This window comes from Heliconius melpomene, chromosome 1, assembly GCF_056956725.1.
Source record: "Heliconius melpomene rosina isolate 202511_hmr_F chromosome 1, ASM5695672v1, whole genome shotgun sequence".
NCBI classification, from domain to species: domain Eukaryota; kingdom Metazoa; phylum Arthropoda; class Insecta; order Lepidoptera; family Nymphalidae; genus Heliconius; species Heliconius melpomene.
The window spans coordinates 11,708,861-11,727,104 of NC_140389.1; the positions used below are offsets into that span (position 1 = coordinate 11,708,861).

The 18,244-nt window shown below is 32.3% G+C and overlaps 1 protein-coding gene across 3 annotated transcripts; it reads right to left on the reverse strand.

The window, feature by feature from the left end:
- Positions 1-1,943: 1,943 nt before the first annotated feature.
- On the reverse strand, positions 1,944-13,576 carry LOC146541432 (betaine-homocysteine S-methyltransferase-like). 3 transcript variants are annotated; one of them, XM_085185710.1, is made up of 7 exons: positions 13,418-13,576; positions 10,282-10,471; positions 8,086-8,256; positions 7,431-7,531; positions 4,492-4,653; positions 2,960-3,174; positions 1,944-2,631 (listed from the first exon to the last, which is right to left on the reverse strand). In XM_085185710.1, exons 2-7 carry the CDS (start codon positions 10,460-10,462, stop codon positions 2,439-2,441), a joined length of 1,023 nt encoding a protein of 340 aa, XP_085041836.1. In that variant the 5' UTR covers positions 10,463-10,471; positions 13,418-13,576; the 3' UTR covers positions 1,944-2,438. The 3 variants fall into 3 exon arrangements, with proteins under 3 accessions (XP_085041836.1, XP_085041855.1, XP_085041845.1); XM_085185729.1 differs by lacking the exon at positions 13,418-13,576 and adding an exon at positions 13,127-13,242; XM_085185719.1 differs by lacking the exon at positions 13,418-13,576 and adding an exon at positions 10,621-10,711.
- Positions 13,577-18,244: the final 4,668 nt, after the last annotated feature.

The window sequence follows — 18,244 nt, forward strand, 5'->3', positions numbered from 1 at the left end:
GATAACCTACTGGGGGCAGTTGTAACGTTTATTTAAGTTGTGAGGTAGGTACGGCCGAAACGACCAACTGTGGACTTACATTTTTAATTTACTACTTCTTGATTTAGTTTATAAAAACAAGTAAATACTGTTTATATTTCCTTCGGGAAACTCGAACGACAGACAAGTTGTACCAATGTAATGTTTTCAAAATTAATCAAATTATAAATATTCTTTACAATAAAATTAACATATATTTAATAAAAAAAAAATCAGCTTTACACTGTATCCCGCATAGGTACAGACGGGTAGCCAGAGAATATTTCCATTTCTTCGCTCTGGTGTCGAGGCAAAAATCGGTGTTGAGCTCTACCACTAAACACGCAATGCCTAAAGAATTCGGCAGAAAGTGCGGAACGGTGAGTCTTAACACTACATTCCCTCTGCCTTCCGTGCTGTATGCAGGATACAGTGTGGAGCTGATTTGATTTGATTTTAATTAAATATTCTTGTAAGAATTTAACATACGCATTCTCTCCTTTCTGCTACATATCTTATATACTTAAAAAAATAGAGACCTTTTCTCATAGCCCTACACTTTTACCTTATAAGGCTGTCCTGTCGAGATAAAATAATACGATCCAATTACTTGCCTTCCATTTTCAACTGCTGCTGAAAAACATCCAAATAGATAAATGGTTTTATTGATTCAATAATGATGAAAATTTGGGTCAATCGTTGCGTCCGCCGCTCGCTAGATAGGACGAGGTGTATCGAGGCGAGGACACCAATGCTAATGCTATTATTTTAAACGATTATTTTACTTAGATCTGTATTTTTTTTTCATTAAAAGTTAATTATAATAATAATGTAATAAGAAAATAAAATGGTCAACTTGTCGTTACAATACGTTTTGTAAGTGTATCAGATTAGATTATTTTACTTATTTTTGCTCGCATTTGATAATAAATATACTGCAAAATATTTTTTAGCTTCACGCTGTATCGCGCAGTAGTAGGATAGGCTGTGGGAACCTGGGAACCTAGTGTTAGGCCACTCTGTTCCCATTTAGACATTTGCTTTCCCCACTTTTCTTTGAACTCTCGAGGCATTGCGAAGTAAGTGGCGTAACTCAACGTCGCGGTTTACATTAATACAATAACGTGTGTGTTGACATCTTACGGGTCTTAAATATTTTGAATATCATATGCTATTTTTCTATCAATAGAATTCGAAAATGACTATAATGATCGCGCAATTGTGCACCGAGGCCAGTGTGATGCAAATATCCACCATTCAACACGACGTAAAACAAGAACGTTTTTTCTGAAAACCCGGCTAAGTGGAGTAAAATGTAAGTTTAAAAAAAACGATCTAATATTGCAGGTTATAATGGACATACGATATATAATTCGTATGTAGGTATAAATCAATTTCCGCGCCCCTACTCTCTATATTAGTCATATTATAGTTTGTTGATTTTGACCAGTAAAAGCTACGCTTTGCTCAGTTCCAAAATACAAGTAACTACATACATAACAGGCTGCTTCCGAATGTCAACCGTCATCGCGCTGCCTCTCCAGCTCCTGCGTTTGTGTATGTTATCGCGAGCCTATTCTGAACATAACCTTTTAAAAAATAATTTCTATTATGAAACTCTTTCCATTAATGCCTTGACCATCTTCGGCTAAATGATCAGTGGATCTGGTTCTGGTTAGTAAAGAGGGTTTAGTGGATTCAATCTCCAACCGTCACTGATTTTTTATGTTCATCAGTACTTCGTCTTACGTGGCTTCTTTTTCCTTGTGTAGAATAGACTAATTCTAGCACATATGTATATATTTTTTTGTATTCTGTCTAGTGAATATTTAATTTATCATAAGTAATTGTATCTACAATTAAGATAAAGGAAGAATGCTATGCAAAGCCCTTCTTTGTGTAATTGGTTAATAATACACACCATAGCCGAATTTGTAAATATTTATTAATGACTTCATAAACATTTATAATTATTGTGTAAAAAGTTATTTTTATTAATATAAATATATATGTTTCAAACAGGTGTTGTATATAACAACTTTAATAAATTTATGAAAATATATCTCTAACTCTACGCATATTTACAAACAATATATGTAATTTTTTTAAGGAAGAAAGAATATATTGTATTTGAAAGATTTTTTTATTAACTTTCATTTCCTTTTCGAATGTCCAATAATAAAATAATGATTAATAGATCTGTTACTTGCATTTACTGAAACAATAATATAAAAGGTTATTGAATAATAATTTCTTTCTTAAATAAATGTCTCTTAAAATAGGCTCTTAGTGAATTAATATACATTTTGAAACGAAACAATTATAGTAACAGTATTTTATAGTTTCTAAAACAAATATATAGTTTTAACATATTATTTTCTTCAGTCATATAATGAGATCCATGAAGGCCTCTTTATTGTTCATTTGGCATTATTTGTAGATTCGAGATGCTTGTTAAATCTCCAACGGTCCCGCCAGCAGTGGACTTGATTGCGTATACGGGAGACGTCAGCGGCGTAGGTACGGCAACAACCACCGATGTACCGGACACCCAATTCCAGCCATTCTTGAATGAATTTTTCAACGGGCTCACATTTATCACGATCTATCCACCTGTAAAAAGTTATTAGGTACTATGATTACTAAAAAATTAAACAGTTATTATATTTATCTATTATTTTTATATTATTCTTTCAAATCGTTAAAATAGATCAGTATGAATTAAAATCAGCTTCACTCAAAGAGCAGAGTGTTAAGACACTCCGTTCCCCACTTTCCGCCGTAACTCAACGCTCGGTCTCCACATCAACGCGAAAAAATGAAAATATAAATTTAAATAAATATTTCATTGTCTCAAGTGGAGATCGAACCTACAACCAGTCACGTTATATATGTAGTTTGGAGGTGATCATATTTAGAGTAGGTAATATTAAAAACACACCCAATTTGCGGATTATAAGTTTCTCCAGAGTTGGGATATACAATAAGAGGAATAGGCGAGCTCTGCCGATTATCATTAATGCCCTTCAATAGAGGAGAGACAAAAGATGGCGCGCAACAGTTCACTCCAACAGCCACGAGCTGATCCGGATTAGCCTCCCAACATTTTTCTGCAACTTTTTGAAAACTTTCACCATGCGCTATGCTTTGGTTGTCCTGCAAAGAAAATATTTTTAATGAAAATAAATATAGATAGAAGCCAAATATCACTTTTCATTCAGATATCGATTTAAAGCACGTAACATCATTTAGGAATTAGGTTCTATGGCGAGGAACTTAAGACTAACCAGACCAGAAAGATATTTTTAATTTAAACATCTCTCTCAAAATCGATTCTACACAAATCAAGTACTTGAAGAAGGGTACATATTTCACGATAAACGGTATCTCGTTAGAATCATTGTAAAATAGTGCTTAACTAATATTTGCCGAAGAAATATTTTTAGACAGAGATACCCTATTTTTCATTAATATATTAATTTATATAATCGATTTATAGATATTTAAAAAAAATGCAACTACAGTAACTGTAAATGTTAGGTGTATTTTATCTAAGGTCAACGTCATAATATAATAAATAATGGTTATATCTTATAAATTATATGTTTATACTACTTGCGTTGGTACATATAATTAAAGAATTGATTAATATGTTTAAAATAGATAAGGCGTTCTGCTTGTGATAATACAGACAAAATGACTTTTCTTGTAGTCGTTGCTAGCAATTTGAATTTCGTTTGAATATAGTACACCGTACACTATATATAAACAGAATATTTGTTGTTTGAGTAATAAAATATAGTAATTAATTACGAAAACGGGCAAACTTAATTTTATAGTATATAAGGTATAATATCTCCTTAAAAAATTTATTGTTTCTATATGAAAACAAAATAAAAGTCTGTAATATCTAATATGGAACTGAATGGAAAAATCAAGAAAACTTTATGAAATATGAAAATAGGGCCTTAAAAAATAGTAAAGCCGTTCAGCGCAATAAGCGTAAATCCAATTTCCGATTATAACGAGTGGTAAATGTTTATGATATTACATATCACATGCAGGCTCAAGTTGCGAATACCCCCTATATATAAAACATAGTTAATTACGTTTATTAATTTCATTTTAGATATGTAAAAACTAGTGTCAAGACACTCTGTTCTCTACATTCCGTCGGAATCTCTGCAACTCAACGTTGCGCGTTGAGTGGCGCGACTCAAAAGCACTTTGCCTTAAGAAATCGTGTAAATAAAAAATATATTTTATTCCGTTCCCCTAATTCAATTCGCTACCATAGCCTCAATAATAAAAAGAAGGAAGATGTACAAAAACCTTTTATATTTCCAAGTTTTTAATAAGATTTTTATAATATTTTATAGACTTTAAAACATTATGCAGTTTCAGTGGCAACTATCTAAATAATGAAAAAATTAGCTTGTTTAAACCCTTAATAGATGAGTAAATATATCTTACCTTACAGCTAAAGGCCAACCAAGCTTTGATGTTAGGAAATTCTCGTAGCAGGTCGCACAACATCTCGGCTTCTTCTTGACATGGAATAGTTTCCAATGCCAATAAATCCACTCCTGCTTCCACTAGCGCCTGTATGCGGGGTCTGTGCCATTCCCTCATTGTCTATAAATAATAAAAGTATATGATCAAAATTAAAATCATATCAGCTTCACGCTTTATCCCGCAAACAGCATGGTAGAGAGAGGAAACATAGTGTTAAGACACTTCGTTCCTCAGTTTCCCCTGAATATCGGAAGCATAGCGTGTTGATTAGCGGAACTTAACGCCGCGCTTTACTTGGACGCCAGAACGAAGAAATGAAAATATTAAATATTTAATTTTCTCGAGTGGGAATCGAACCCACAACTTGTCACGTTTACAGTCACATGCTTGTGTCCTTACGTCACGACTGGCCTTTTAAAATAAATATTAAAGTTATAGGTGAAGCTAATGTTCTACATTGAATATAAACTAAAAAAGCACTTTCAAGGGTATTTGTGCAAATAGTAATAGAGGCCATAAATATTTTTTTTATAAGATTTTGGTATCTGTTAGTTGTTCACGTTTCATGCAAAAACTACTGGATTGGTTATGACGATATTTTTTTTGTTATAGTATATCTATTAGTCATTTGCAACATACCTACATATAGGTTTTAATTATTTTCTAAGGTCTATGAAGCCCTAGCAAGTCTGTGTAATCGATAAGAGATATTAATAAAGCGCTTTCGCAAAAGGTAGTCAATGATATGAGCACTTTCTTAAGAATAAAAAAAAGATCTTACGTGCAACCTTATCGCATCTAAACTTTAATAGAAGTAGATAAATAAAACGATATAACAAGTAAACATAAAGAAAAAATTATACCTAAATATAATTTTAATATCTATCTAATAAATTATATTTTAATTCAAACTCGAGTTAAAACTGAGCTGCGTGAATAGGCTGATAGTCAAGTTTAAAATCGTATAAAAATCTCATATAAGGCATAACAGTGCTTTAACCCAGTTCTTGTAATAAACACTGGCATGTCAAAGCATTATCCAGTCGCTCCATTTGCAGTGTTTGATTAACAAATTGAAAACGCCGAGTAATTTTGTAACATAATAATTATATAAAATGTATAAAAGAATATAAAAATATATATATTTTATTGTATTATTTTAATATCTTACATTTAGAGATTTTGGTGTTTTTCGGTGGATGCTACGGCGGTGACATATATAAAGCGAACGCGGTTAATACATTAACACCGATTACAGATTACATAACTTTAATCAATGTCACCTCGTTGATTAAAATACGTATTAATTTAAGCCGTTATAGCATTGTAATTTCGGTAATGTCGTTACCCACCTTGGGATTTAAATTAAAAATCAAAATCAGCTTCACGCTATATCCCGCACACGGCAGGGTAGACAGAGGGAACCTAGTGTTAAGACACTAAGTTCCTCAATTTTTGCCGAGTTCTGGAGTCATTGCGTGTTGAGTGGCAGAACACAACGCCGCGCTTTGCCTCGACACCAGAGCGAAGAAATGGAATAAATATAAACGTAAATAAATATTTTACTTCCTCGAGTGGGGATCGAACCCACAAACATCGCGTTCAGTCACACCTTTGTGCCGTTGTGCCTCGACGGCCTTTTTTTTGTTGTAGTGACATGTTGTAAATTAAATAAATGGTTTGTTTTTGCAAGTATTATACGACAGCACCCCTGGTTCTAGTTGATGGAAATCTATTCAGCGGTTTCATTTTTATTATTTAAGTTTCTTGTATTCTGTTTTCTTTGTTTCCGCATTGTGTGCGCTCTTTTGTCTTGGTGGTTTTTAAATAGATCTACTATTATTAAAATTCAAACACAGTTATCACACAAGACGCTTTTCTAAAAGAAAAACTTCCAAGTTTTTTCTCAGAAAATGTACTTCAAGCATCAGTAACTATATGGATATAATTATCTTTTTGTAAAAACATTTTGTAAAAAAGATATAATCTTTTTAAAACAGCAGTTCTAATGATGTTATACTTACCAATATATTAATGCTAAATAATTTACGTTTGTGTTGGATTTTATTAATTAAGCATCCCTAGTCAAATTTTATCGGTTGAGAAAAAAGACGATGGAAATGAAATGGGAGTTTTCATGTAGCCAATGTAAATTTTAATTTGCCGGCAACTTTACGACCCTCTTTACGATTTAGCCGACGCTTTTAACCTTTACTTCGTTGTATTGGAATTCATCTAGCCAGAGGGTTCAGAATAATAATAAATATTTCTTTGAAATATTTTTTTTTACTCTATTGAATATAAAAATAATAATATACCTAACATGATAATGATGTTTATATTCGTATGTAATGTAGTAATATATGTATAGCATTGCGATTACGATAAAATAAAAGCAGCATATACATTAGGTATTTACAGCTAATATGTAACAAGTACCTATGATATAGCTATATAAGAATGATGCTGATAAAAGTAATAGATAATTAACTTAAGCTTTATTAATTATATTTATTAGTCTAGGAATTTAATAGTAGGTATATATTTCGTTTAATCGAAAATAATAATTAAAACAATTAAAATTATTTTACTTTTAATTAGATCTTGACACAAGGTTCCCTCTGCTCGCTAGAGTAGGTAGAGTAGGAACCTAGTATTTAGTATTTTTAGCGTCATGCTGTATCCCGGAATAAAGCAAGAGTGTAAAAAAAATATTGTGTTGCTTAAAATCAATAATTATTATTCGATTTGTTGACCTAAGAAACTTAAATAAAAATAGATAAAGATAATTAGTACCTAATGAGTTTAATATATATTACATGCAAACAACAATTCTATTTAATTTATATTTATCTATATAAATAGGACAGATTAACTCGAGCTGTTGCTCTACGTACTTGAACAGATGTAGTGTCCGCGTAACTGCCGTCATATTCCGACCCGTCGTGCAAATGAGCACCATATGGTCCCACTGATCCAACCACTAATGGGATGTCATCTGTATTTTAAAAGGAAAAAAAAACCTTATATAATAGTTTCCATATTCCACATTAAGCTCTCATGAAGAGTAATTAATGCGTGCACCCGTCCCTTGTGGGTCAGAAACTCCAGTTTTGTTGACATCGGAATGCAAACTCCGTAATTCACTCGGACGTTTTTAATATTTGTTTTCTTTAGTGTCACGCTATATTCCGCGTGCGTAGGCAGAGAGAACCTAGTGTTAATACACTCTGCTCTTTACTTTTCACGGAATTCTGGAGGCATTGTGAGTTGAATTTCGAAACTCACAATGCCTCGCTAGTTCATTGTCTCGACACCAGTATGAAAAAATGAAAATATTAAATATTTTATTTGCTCGAGTGGGAATCGAACCCACAACCTGTCGTGTTAACACTCCCACTCTCGTGCCCCTGCGCCACGGCTGGCCATAATATGATAATAATTTTGTTTATTGATAATATTTTATATAGTAAGAATATCATCATATAGGTATTATTTGTTAATTAAAATTTTAAAGTCTTCATAAAATTTCGTAATCATACAGTCACTTACCATTTTGTAAATAATCTTGATACTCTTCAAGGTATAAGGTACGTGCTTGCTTTGCAAGTTCTACGGCGCGGGTTATGAGTTGCAAGGCTTGTTCAGGTGTGACATCTAGATGTTCAACGAATCCATCGACTGAAGCTTGATAGGTATTTGTAATTATTAAATCCGCACCAGCTGCAAATCCAGATGTAAAAATAATTACAGTTAAAATAATTAATAATAAATCATTAATTAAAAAAGGCTCTCAATCATTTTTGCGTATACTTTATAAATTTGTCAACTTTTATATTTTTAGTAGCCAATATTTTTTAGTAGGTAAGTATATTTTATGTAATTTTAATATCTAACATTAATTTAATAACAAGTCGCACAGTGGTCGTCGTTACAAAACTAATTCCATAAATATTGTCGAAGTTCTGGCGTGCTACTATTATTAACAGTGAAAAGGGTGGCACTTGGAGACGTACACATTTAATATTATTAAAACTTAGTATTATAACAGGATTCCCAAGTTGGATAAGCACCAGCTTGGGGAATATAGAATATTTGTTACTTTAAAGAAATTAATTATATAACAAACACTAGCTCGGGCTTCGAATAGAAACATATTAAAGAGACTCCGTGATTAACGATGCTAGCGTCAAGTATTCGGCTCGAGCTACTATAACCTTGTATAAAACGCGGTTTGTATTGCGAATTGTCTCTCTTCTATGCAAATGTAAGACATTTAGTAGGTATTTACGAACTCAAAGCGAAGGCATATTTCCTCGGTAACCTACATAGCAGCCATCATTACTACCTACTAAACGTCAACGTTTAATACTTCCCTGCCGTATAATTATCCTGCATTTTTAAGTTTACATTAACCGACTTTTATGCTACGTTTTCGCATTCTACGATCGTTGACATCAATTATTCCTAAAAATTATATACGGTGTAATAATATTCTGACAAGGAATAGCGTCATTTTTTATATTATTCGTATCATTTCTTCTACATAGACGGGCGATAAAGCAAGGCAGTAGGCTTTCTGCCTCCAGGGAGTTATTTGCTTGTAGACACTTTTCAGCTTTTCCTTATGAAAAGAAACGGACCGTTTTGTGGCGAAGAAAAGAGCTTTCATAGGACGATGACACGAGACGGGGTCGCACTCTCTCCCTGATTCAAGGAAACGGCAAGCGAAATGCGACCTAACGTGCAATACGTCAACACCCGGCCCGTATGTGTATGTGTATGTGCGCCTGGTACGTAGTGACGGAGCACTTGTTCGTACATATGTAAGTATTCAGCAGCGAGCTCGAGTAATGTGTCTAGATATTCATTCGCACAGCGCCTTTGTAACTGGGAACAACGCAATTACTTTGTACTTCACATCTCAACGAATAGCAGTATCTAACTAAATTAGAAGACGTTCACGGCACCAGTGATATATTGAATTTTGAAATTTGATTGAACCATTCAAGCAATATTTAGCAATTAATATGTTATGGTATATGAGAATTCCGATTTTTATTATCTACACAATAGATATAGCTTCTATTAATATCTTTATCTCATAACTAATAAAGTACTATCATTTGCGAGTTGTTACTATATCTAAAAGTAAAAAATATATACTAAAATAAACCCACCCTACTTAATAATTTAAGAGATATGAAACGTTGAAGTAGTTTTTAACAGCTAAAATCTGATTTTTTTGCACTGTATTTAACGCCTTTATATTTGAAAAACAATATTGGCTCAAGTAATAAAATAATCTACGTTTCTTATATCAATTAATATATAGTACGTAATATTTCTTGGCTATATAATATTTGCAGTAAGCCAACACCATGTGTGTACGTGTACATAACACATACACATTAAGAAGTATTAAATTGTTTACAAAATTCGTGGCGTGGAGGATAGTCGTGCCCTAAGTATGGAATTTAAACGCGACAGCGGCACTAAGCAAACCACAGGTTCGATTCCCACTCGAGATTATGATATATTTAATATTTTCATTTTCTCGCCCTGGGAACGAGTTCTGCCACTCAACACGCAATGCCTCCAGAATTCGGCGGAAAGCGGGGAACGGAGTGTTTTAACACATGGTTCCATCTGCCTACACGGCTGCATGCGGGATATAGTATGAAGCTATTTTAATTAACGTGATAGTTCATACTTGTTTACCAGGATGCATAAAAATGTAAACTTTACCTCTAAGGAAGTCAAGATGAGTATTCACGACCTCATTGGGGTGTGTATGCAAGAAGCGGGCGCTCCAAAGAGGGTCACCGTCAATGACGTGACCTACGTGACAAGAAAGTTGCGTCGAGAATCCACCGTCCAGAACAACAATATGAGGTGGTTCCAAGCCTTCTTCATTAGGTGGAGTCATGGTTCAAATCTACGAAAACACACGTTATAAAATACATGAACAATTTTACAAAAATACTAATAACAATAATAGCTATTTTTTTAAATAATCTTATATTTAATTTAATATATAATATCCGATAATTAAAATTATATATAATTTATATAATTATTATATACGTTGTAAACGCGTGCGTCTCTAACACGTGTTTGCCCTGCGCTGCACTGCGTGCATTGTCGGCTGATTCACTTATCTACGTCTCTACAATCTATAAACATAACAAATGTACCTAACGAAGGAAAAACATCTATCTAATAATTTATGTCATATATGTTACATGTATGTACAAAATTGAAATTGTTAAGAAAGTAAATAATAAGTAGATTGTAAATCTATATATATAAAATCGAAAGGTCACTCACTCATCACGAAATCTCAGAAACTACAAGTGCTAGGAATCTCAAATTTTACATAGGAGTTATTTATAGAACGTAAGTGCTCGCTAAGACGGGAATTTGCAATATTCGACTTTTAAGGGGTTGTTTTTGGGGTTGATATGAAACTTCGTTACTACAAATGCTAGAAGTTTCAAATTTTGCATCGACGTCACTTATAGGACGTAGGTACTCATGGAGACAGAAATTAATAATAACGTAGTTCACGCAAGCGAAGCCGCGGGCGGGCCGCTAGTAATATATATATAAAAGTATTTTTTTCGCCAGGTTTTATACGGTCAAATAAAAGAAAAATCATCTCATCTTTTTGTAAAAGTATATATTGTTGTATTACTTAAAAATTAAAACCTATAATACATGTATACTAATATACTATATATTGCTCGTGGCTTCGCCCGCTTGAACTGCCTGTTTATCTACTAATTTACTAATCTGTATTATTTTCGCTTTCTAATAATAAAATCATTTTAAAGACAATATCTATACCTATATTGAAAGGTAAAGTTCTAACCAATTTAATAAAACAATTATTTATAGCATTTTTTTCGTCCAAACTTTAAAATAGTATAACTTTTTTATTTATAGACCGACTGAAATAGAACAAACGCAAATGTTAAGGGAAGCTTGCCAAAATATAAGAACGAAAACTGCATATAAATCGGCTTACAAACGCACAATCAAACAGATAAAAAATATAAAAATAATTGTTTTCTTTCTATTACGCTATTAAATGCTACGTATAACATTTTTTCTCATAGTATATCTTCCACAATTCAATAAGTATTGATATTTGTAAGACGTTTTATTTATATTTTAAGAAGACCTACGAGGAATAAATATAATTTTAATTTAAAAAAAGAATAGAAATGTATATAATTTTAATGAGAAATTTAATCTTATATTGTGTTATACCTACCTACTTGAAGTATAGTACTATTAGAATTCGACAGCATCTCTCAGTTAAAACACTGTTAATTAGGAGCGTGAAATATTAAGATGTTCCCGAGTTTCTTCTCACAGAGTAATACGATCAATATCATTAAGGGTTCAGAAATGAAATTGAAGGCGTAGGGTGAGCTTTATTGAAGAAAATCGTTATGTGTACCTACTTAGGTGTAACGCGTATACAATTTTAGAATAATATAGTATTATTACACTATTTGAGGCCATTCGTGATTCAGAGGTACAAGCGTGTGTAACGAGTGCAAAGTGCGGCGTTAAATTCCGCCAGTCAATACGCAATGTCTCCAGAATTCGGCAGAAAGTGACGAATGGAAAAAATAGAAAATGTTATATTTTTGCGCCAACTATAGTGATCTATAACTGATATAATAATAAAAATATGAAAGTGTTCTTGCTCTCCTAATATACAAAATGTATTTTTTTTATAATCCATATGGGATCTGAAATAGTACTTTAAAATTGTTGTAAGTTTAAAACTATAATAAATTATATCGCTCTAAAAGAATATATAAATATTTTTATCACACTTATCCGCTATTCGTATAACGCTGTTTGTGTTTTAATTCGCAATCTAAATATACATCGTTGTCAGGGACAAAATGGTGATTTTTCTCAGCACGCCGCCAAACAAAATAACGAGTCAAGGCTTTTTTCAATATATTTTATCCCTTAGAAGTAATTTCTTTAAGACACGTAGTTTTGTAAATGATTCCAGAATTTGTGTTAATTTCTTTCATTCCTCACTCTTACGAATTTCTAGAGTACCTAACAAAAAATACAAGAACGTCTTAATGAAACATAAATCAGTGCAAGAGAAGAGCCCACGAAATATCGCTATAAAAAGGTGGAAATTCTCCGACTAAAATATCCTTTTTGGTGACAACAATATTTTAAGTGTCGTGACACCCACCTGAGCACTTTTGTTAAGATGAGTAAGGGTAATCGCTCGTAAAAGCGTTGATGGTTATTGTGTGATGATAGACAATTCATTCGTCTTCTATACGTATCTAACCCACTAATATAAGACAAATACAAATTTATTTAATGGAAATAAACATTTCTGTAATTTTAATTGTAAGTTTATTTTTAGTGACCTAATTCTATATCGGCTCATTTCTTACTTTTCGCTCATTTATAGTGTCGGCGGCGAGAAGTCTATTTTGCCAAAATAGATTTAGAACTTAATTATATATCACATAATATTTTAAATGTAATTTGAACACAGAAAATCATTTTGTAATCCCCATTAATTTAAGAAGGTACTTACTACTGTTAACAACAACAGGCTCGATAAAACAACATAGAGATAGAGCACATTGAGATTCACACGATATTAAATATTAAAAAGATAACAGGTATTAGATATAAACACACTATACCATGTAAATATAATACATGTGTAAGTAAGCGTAGGTAACGGAATCATTTCGTCTAACCTTGAGCCATGCCGTGGAGATACATAATTAATTTTCTAAACGTTACTCATGGTTCACTACAGGTTTGTATGTTTATTAAAAATAATATAACTTATTCATTAATAATAAATCGAATTACTCACTTATTATTGCTAAATATAACTATTTTTACTATTAAATTCCGTTAAAATGATATAGCCAATTTAGATCTCATTCTAAATCGACGCACAAACAAGCACTAAAGCACGCGTACCGCACGTTGTGTCTACAACTATACGATATCAACACTGAAGTCGATCGTTGTTTTTACAGACAAAACTTGACCGTCGTTATATATGTTTTATGCTAATGCCGTTACCTAATCATTTATTTGTAGGTGACAAAGAGCGCGACTTATATAAATACATATTATAAGATATTTGAACCAGACAATAGCTCTATAATTACATTTAATAACAATATTATCATCCTATAACACTCAGCTAATGACAATAAGGAAAAATGTAAATATTTTACTTAACTTACAGATAAAATATGTTACTTAACTCAATAAATACTAAAAAGTTTTAACATAACTCTGTTTTTTTTTTTTCAAGAGTTTTTTTTTCCATAATTTATGCCAGCGCCTCTGTGCGTTTGTTAACGGGCGCTGATTGGTTAAAACTTCGCGGTTCAAGAGACTAGATAGATATTAATAGAGTTATCAGTTTAGAGCAATGGACTCGGAGCTGTCACCGAAATACAGAACGCTAGCAGTATAAATAAAATCAACCAATAAAATATTTACTGACAGTTTTCATTCCATTTACTAAATCTAGTAAACCTTATATAAATTTAAATCCAATAACACAAATTGAGATCGAAGATTGATAATCACAAAATAATAAAAATATTAAATTATCATTAATCTCTCGTAAATTAACTATCTAGTGATTGCACTATAAAATATTTAGTATAATCTGTGGTTTTATAATTGATTTTACTATTGCATTGGCAACAGTAAATGTTGTTGCATGACTGACCAAATACACTATCTAAGTTTAGCCGCTATCGGTCATTCACACATGGCGTTACGCGCCATCCACATGTTTTACAAAAACTAGCACAGAGCAACGCACAGGCACGCCGTGTTTATAATAACAACTTTTGGCTCGCATTCAATAATAACACATGCACGTTTAGCGTGATCGCACTCAATCCAAGGTAACTTTAGTTAAAATAAAATTTATCTCTTAGAGCATATATGTGTATGTAAAAACAAGATGATAATATCATAGGTATAAATATTATCATCATAATGTTCATTACAAATAATATGAACACAGCTAATAATAAATTCTTCAAAAGTTTTTAGTCCAATAATATTATTTACACAATCATAAAATTTTTTCGTGCAAATAGCAACTATAAATGTGTGGCATTTATATAAAAATAATATTTAAAGTGTTACTTATGTAGAGTTCATCATTCGTTTCCAGTATACCGACAAATTTTAAAAAAATATGATAAGCTTTTGTGATCAAAAGAATTGAGATATTTTTACATTGATGTATTTTTTTATAATATATAACTTAATCTAATAATAAGAGGTAAATGGTAAATCTACTTAAAATTAGTTACTATTAAATTAGAAAAAAAAATATCAAGTTAAATCTTGAGCTTGAACTACATCCCAAGTGAAAATGGAACTTGCAATCCAAAAAGATGACGAAAAAGAAGACGTGATATACGAATGAAAGACGCATTATTTAATATTGAACTTGGTCTTGAACTCTTATTTCACATTTATGTTTTTGATGAGATTGCTATTAACTTTATACGACGATTCGAGATAGTCTTTCCACAAAATATAATATATATTATTATTGTTAATAAAGTAATATATTAAACACTAGCATCAACTGTATTATGAAATAACTGAGAATATTTTTTTACAACAATTGTTCTGAGTACAAATTACAAATCACAATAGCTGCCTCATGTCTGATGCAAGTCAATTACGCCTATCAGCCGCCTAGTTTGTGTTTGAATTCACTCACTGATACAATATAAATTTGATACGAGCGGGTTAGTTTGGACGAAACTGTCTAACACGATTATATCTACTACTGTAGCGAGTAAAACTCAATAGCCTGTTTCAAATTTACAATAAACATGATTAAACGTATTTCTAAGTACATGCTGCTAATCATTAATTCTATAATTGAATATATCAAATATGAACATATATAAGAAAAGTATTATAAACTTTATAATTATAATAGTGTAAATATTAATATTAAAATAGATAGAAATAGATTGCACCAGCTCGTCTTATTAGCATTCACATTTCAATATTCAATTTCATTGTTTAAACAGCGAAATTGAATATCGAGAAAGCACTGCAAAAATTCATTTCTCGAACTGAGCATCTAGTGTTTTCTATAGCGGAGATATTGAATAATATATGCTATTTACGATGATGATTTGAGGTTATGTAATCCCAGTGCGCTGTACACTGCAGATCGCATACGCTAGTAACATGGATATATTGTGATATCTATCTTCTACATATATCTCTCGTAACACTTTGTTTATTCAAACAAAGAACATTTCTTTGATTATTATATAAATATTCTTTTAGCTTATTATGTGTATCTTTGTTTACTAGTATTTTTTAAAACTTTGCTTTTCGTGTTGTATAGATAGTAATTTTAGATATTTTTACATCTCAATTTACATAAAGAACCCTAGTTACCTGAACATTCTTTGACACCTTCATGGTTTTAATACTTTTGTTAAAAACAGTCATAATCTATTTAATATAATTCAGGATTAAAGATCGCAAAATCAATTTTTGCAAATATCTCGCGTCATATGTTCGGTAACAAAGGATGATTGTAAAAAAAATATGGCGTCCAATTATATACAAAACCTGTTAGTTATTGTTATCTGCAAAATTTCCTTTGTTACTAGCGAAGTTAGAATTACGTTGCCAAGTAGGTAGGTTACCTACCAAACCGAATGCAATACACATTGGCTTACAAGACTAATCCTACATTAATAGTTGTTGTTTCATTCAAATGAATTAAAATATCTATAAAATAAACATTATTTTGGATAAAATGTTTTCTCTAATTTTCTTGATTCATTCTTTCTCATGGTTTCTTTCCTATTTCAGGGCAGTTTCTTTATTCTAATTTTCCGTTGCTGAAAAAACTATCTATATAACTATTTTTTTTTTTTTTTTTTTTTTTTTTTTTTTTTTTTTTTTTTTTTCGGACTTGACTTTAATGCTGTTAGCCTTACTGGCCTTTACAGCGACACCGGGTGGGTAGGGAAGAGGGTACTCTGTCCCTGAAAATATGCAGGCACTGTGTGGCTGCCTGTGGGGAGTGCCGACGACGCAAGGGCGCCCCCTGCGGGGCTCGAACCTCGGCTTGCGGTCGTCGAGCGGGCTGGGAGTTTCCCTATTCTAAGCAAAGCCGGCCGCGACACAGAAGCCGCGACCGGGGGATAAAATTAGACTAATCTAAGGGAGCTAACGGTCCCTAACCGCTGGACCCGACGGCGCCGAGGCGCCGCCGGGCCGTGAGATAAGCTAGACTACGTCGTCGATTCCGGCGACGACGGTGTGTGTGTCGTGCGTGTGTAGTGTGTTTCCTACCTACGTACGGGCCGTTTGCTACGGTAATGGCGTCATCGGGGTCTAAGAGGACGCTACGCGGGCGTCTACGAATCGCGTGAGGCGTGTAATTACACGCCTCAGCGACGAGGGGGTTCGCGTGCGAGCCTGCGCGCTCAAAGTAGCGCTTCGCTAAGCGTTTGCAGTGCTCGTGAATCGATTCCAGTTCAAAATCTCTATGTAGGTCGACATTACGCACGTACCAGGGGGAACCTGATGCGATGCGCAGGAATTTATTTTGCACTTTTTGCAAGGGAGCAAGCTTGGTGTGCGCGAACGCAACGCAAGCGTAAGTAAGGACAGGTCCAATACAAGCTTTGTATAGTGTCAGCTTATTTCTAAGTGACATTTTACTATTCTTGTTTATGAGATAATATAATCTATTGAGAATGTACTTTGCTTTATTGCAGACTTTTGTAATGCTATATAACTATCTATATCTATATATTTATATCTATCCATTAAATATTTGAACACTATCACCTCATGTCGTCGTAAAAGGCCAGCTAATCAAATAATAAACAAGCCAAAATTGTTTAACATTATAGGCGGCTTAATTATTGTTATTCAAATAGAAGTAACATATAAAATTTCTTATATTTTTATAATTATTGTTCTCTATTTTTTTATTATGTCTTGGAAAGGTCGTTATGTTAAAATTATTATAAACTTAAGAGATGAAAGTTCCCAAAGTGTATTCTTAAGCTTTTTAATTAGGAGATATGTTTTTTAAAAAAATCTAATTGTGACAATTAATCAATTATAATTATCCACATAATTAATTATTTAACTTAATATATATATTTTACTTAAAAATTACAACATTTAAGTAAAAAAATTTAATACTAAATCAAACATTACAGTGAGAAATCTTATGATATCCATTTTATTATTCCGGCCGGCTTGTGCATTTTAGACGACACGTTTCAGTTCCACAGTTTATCTGCGCTATTATTTAAGGACAAATTTTTTCGACTACCGTACGTACCGTACTTCTTACGTAAAGGAATTTTTGCACAGCGATCGCTTTAAATCAAAACCACATAATTATAATAAGGAGGATATTGAAAATATATTACCTTAACAATTTAAAATAAACATTATTTCAAATTTTAGAAGTATTTATAAATATTACTCGTTTATTATTGTATTTATTCCATGCGTTTTTTTTAAATAAATAAATCTTCTCATGACTTTCTCTCTAACTCTGACTCACCTATATGTATATGATGGACTTTCTATTTCAGACGTACTCCATCAATCTGTGTATGGTTAACCAAATCGACGAAATAAAAATACATTTTAA

Excerpts from the sequence above, each read along its gene's own strand:
- LOC146541432 (XM_085185710.1), bottom strand. The coding sequence starts at position 10,462 with ATGACTCCACCTAATGAAGAAGGCTTGGAACCACCTCATATTGTTGTT. Across the intron at positions 8,257-10,281 it reads TCATCTTGACTTCCTTAGAG|CTGGTGCGGATTTAATAATT; the intron begins GTAAAGTTTACA and ends CTGGATTTGCAG. Across the intron at positions 2,632-2,959 it reads ACTTATAATCCGCAAATTGG|GTGGATAGATCGTGATAAAT; the intron begins GTGTGTTTTTAA and ends AACTTTTTACAG.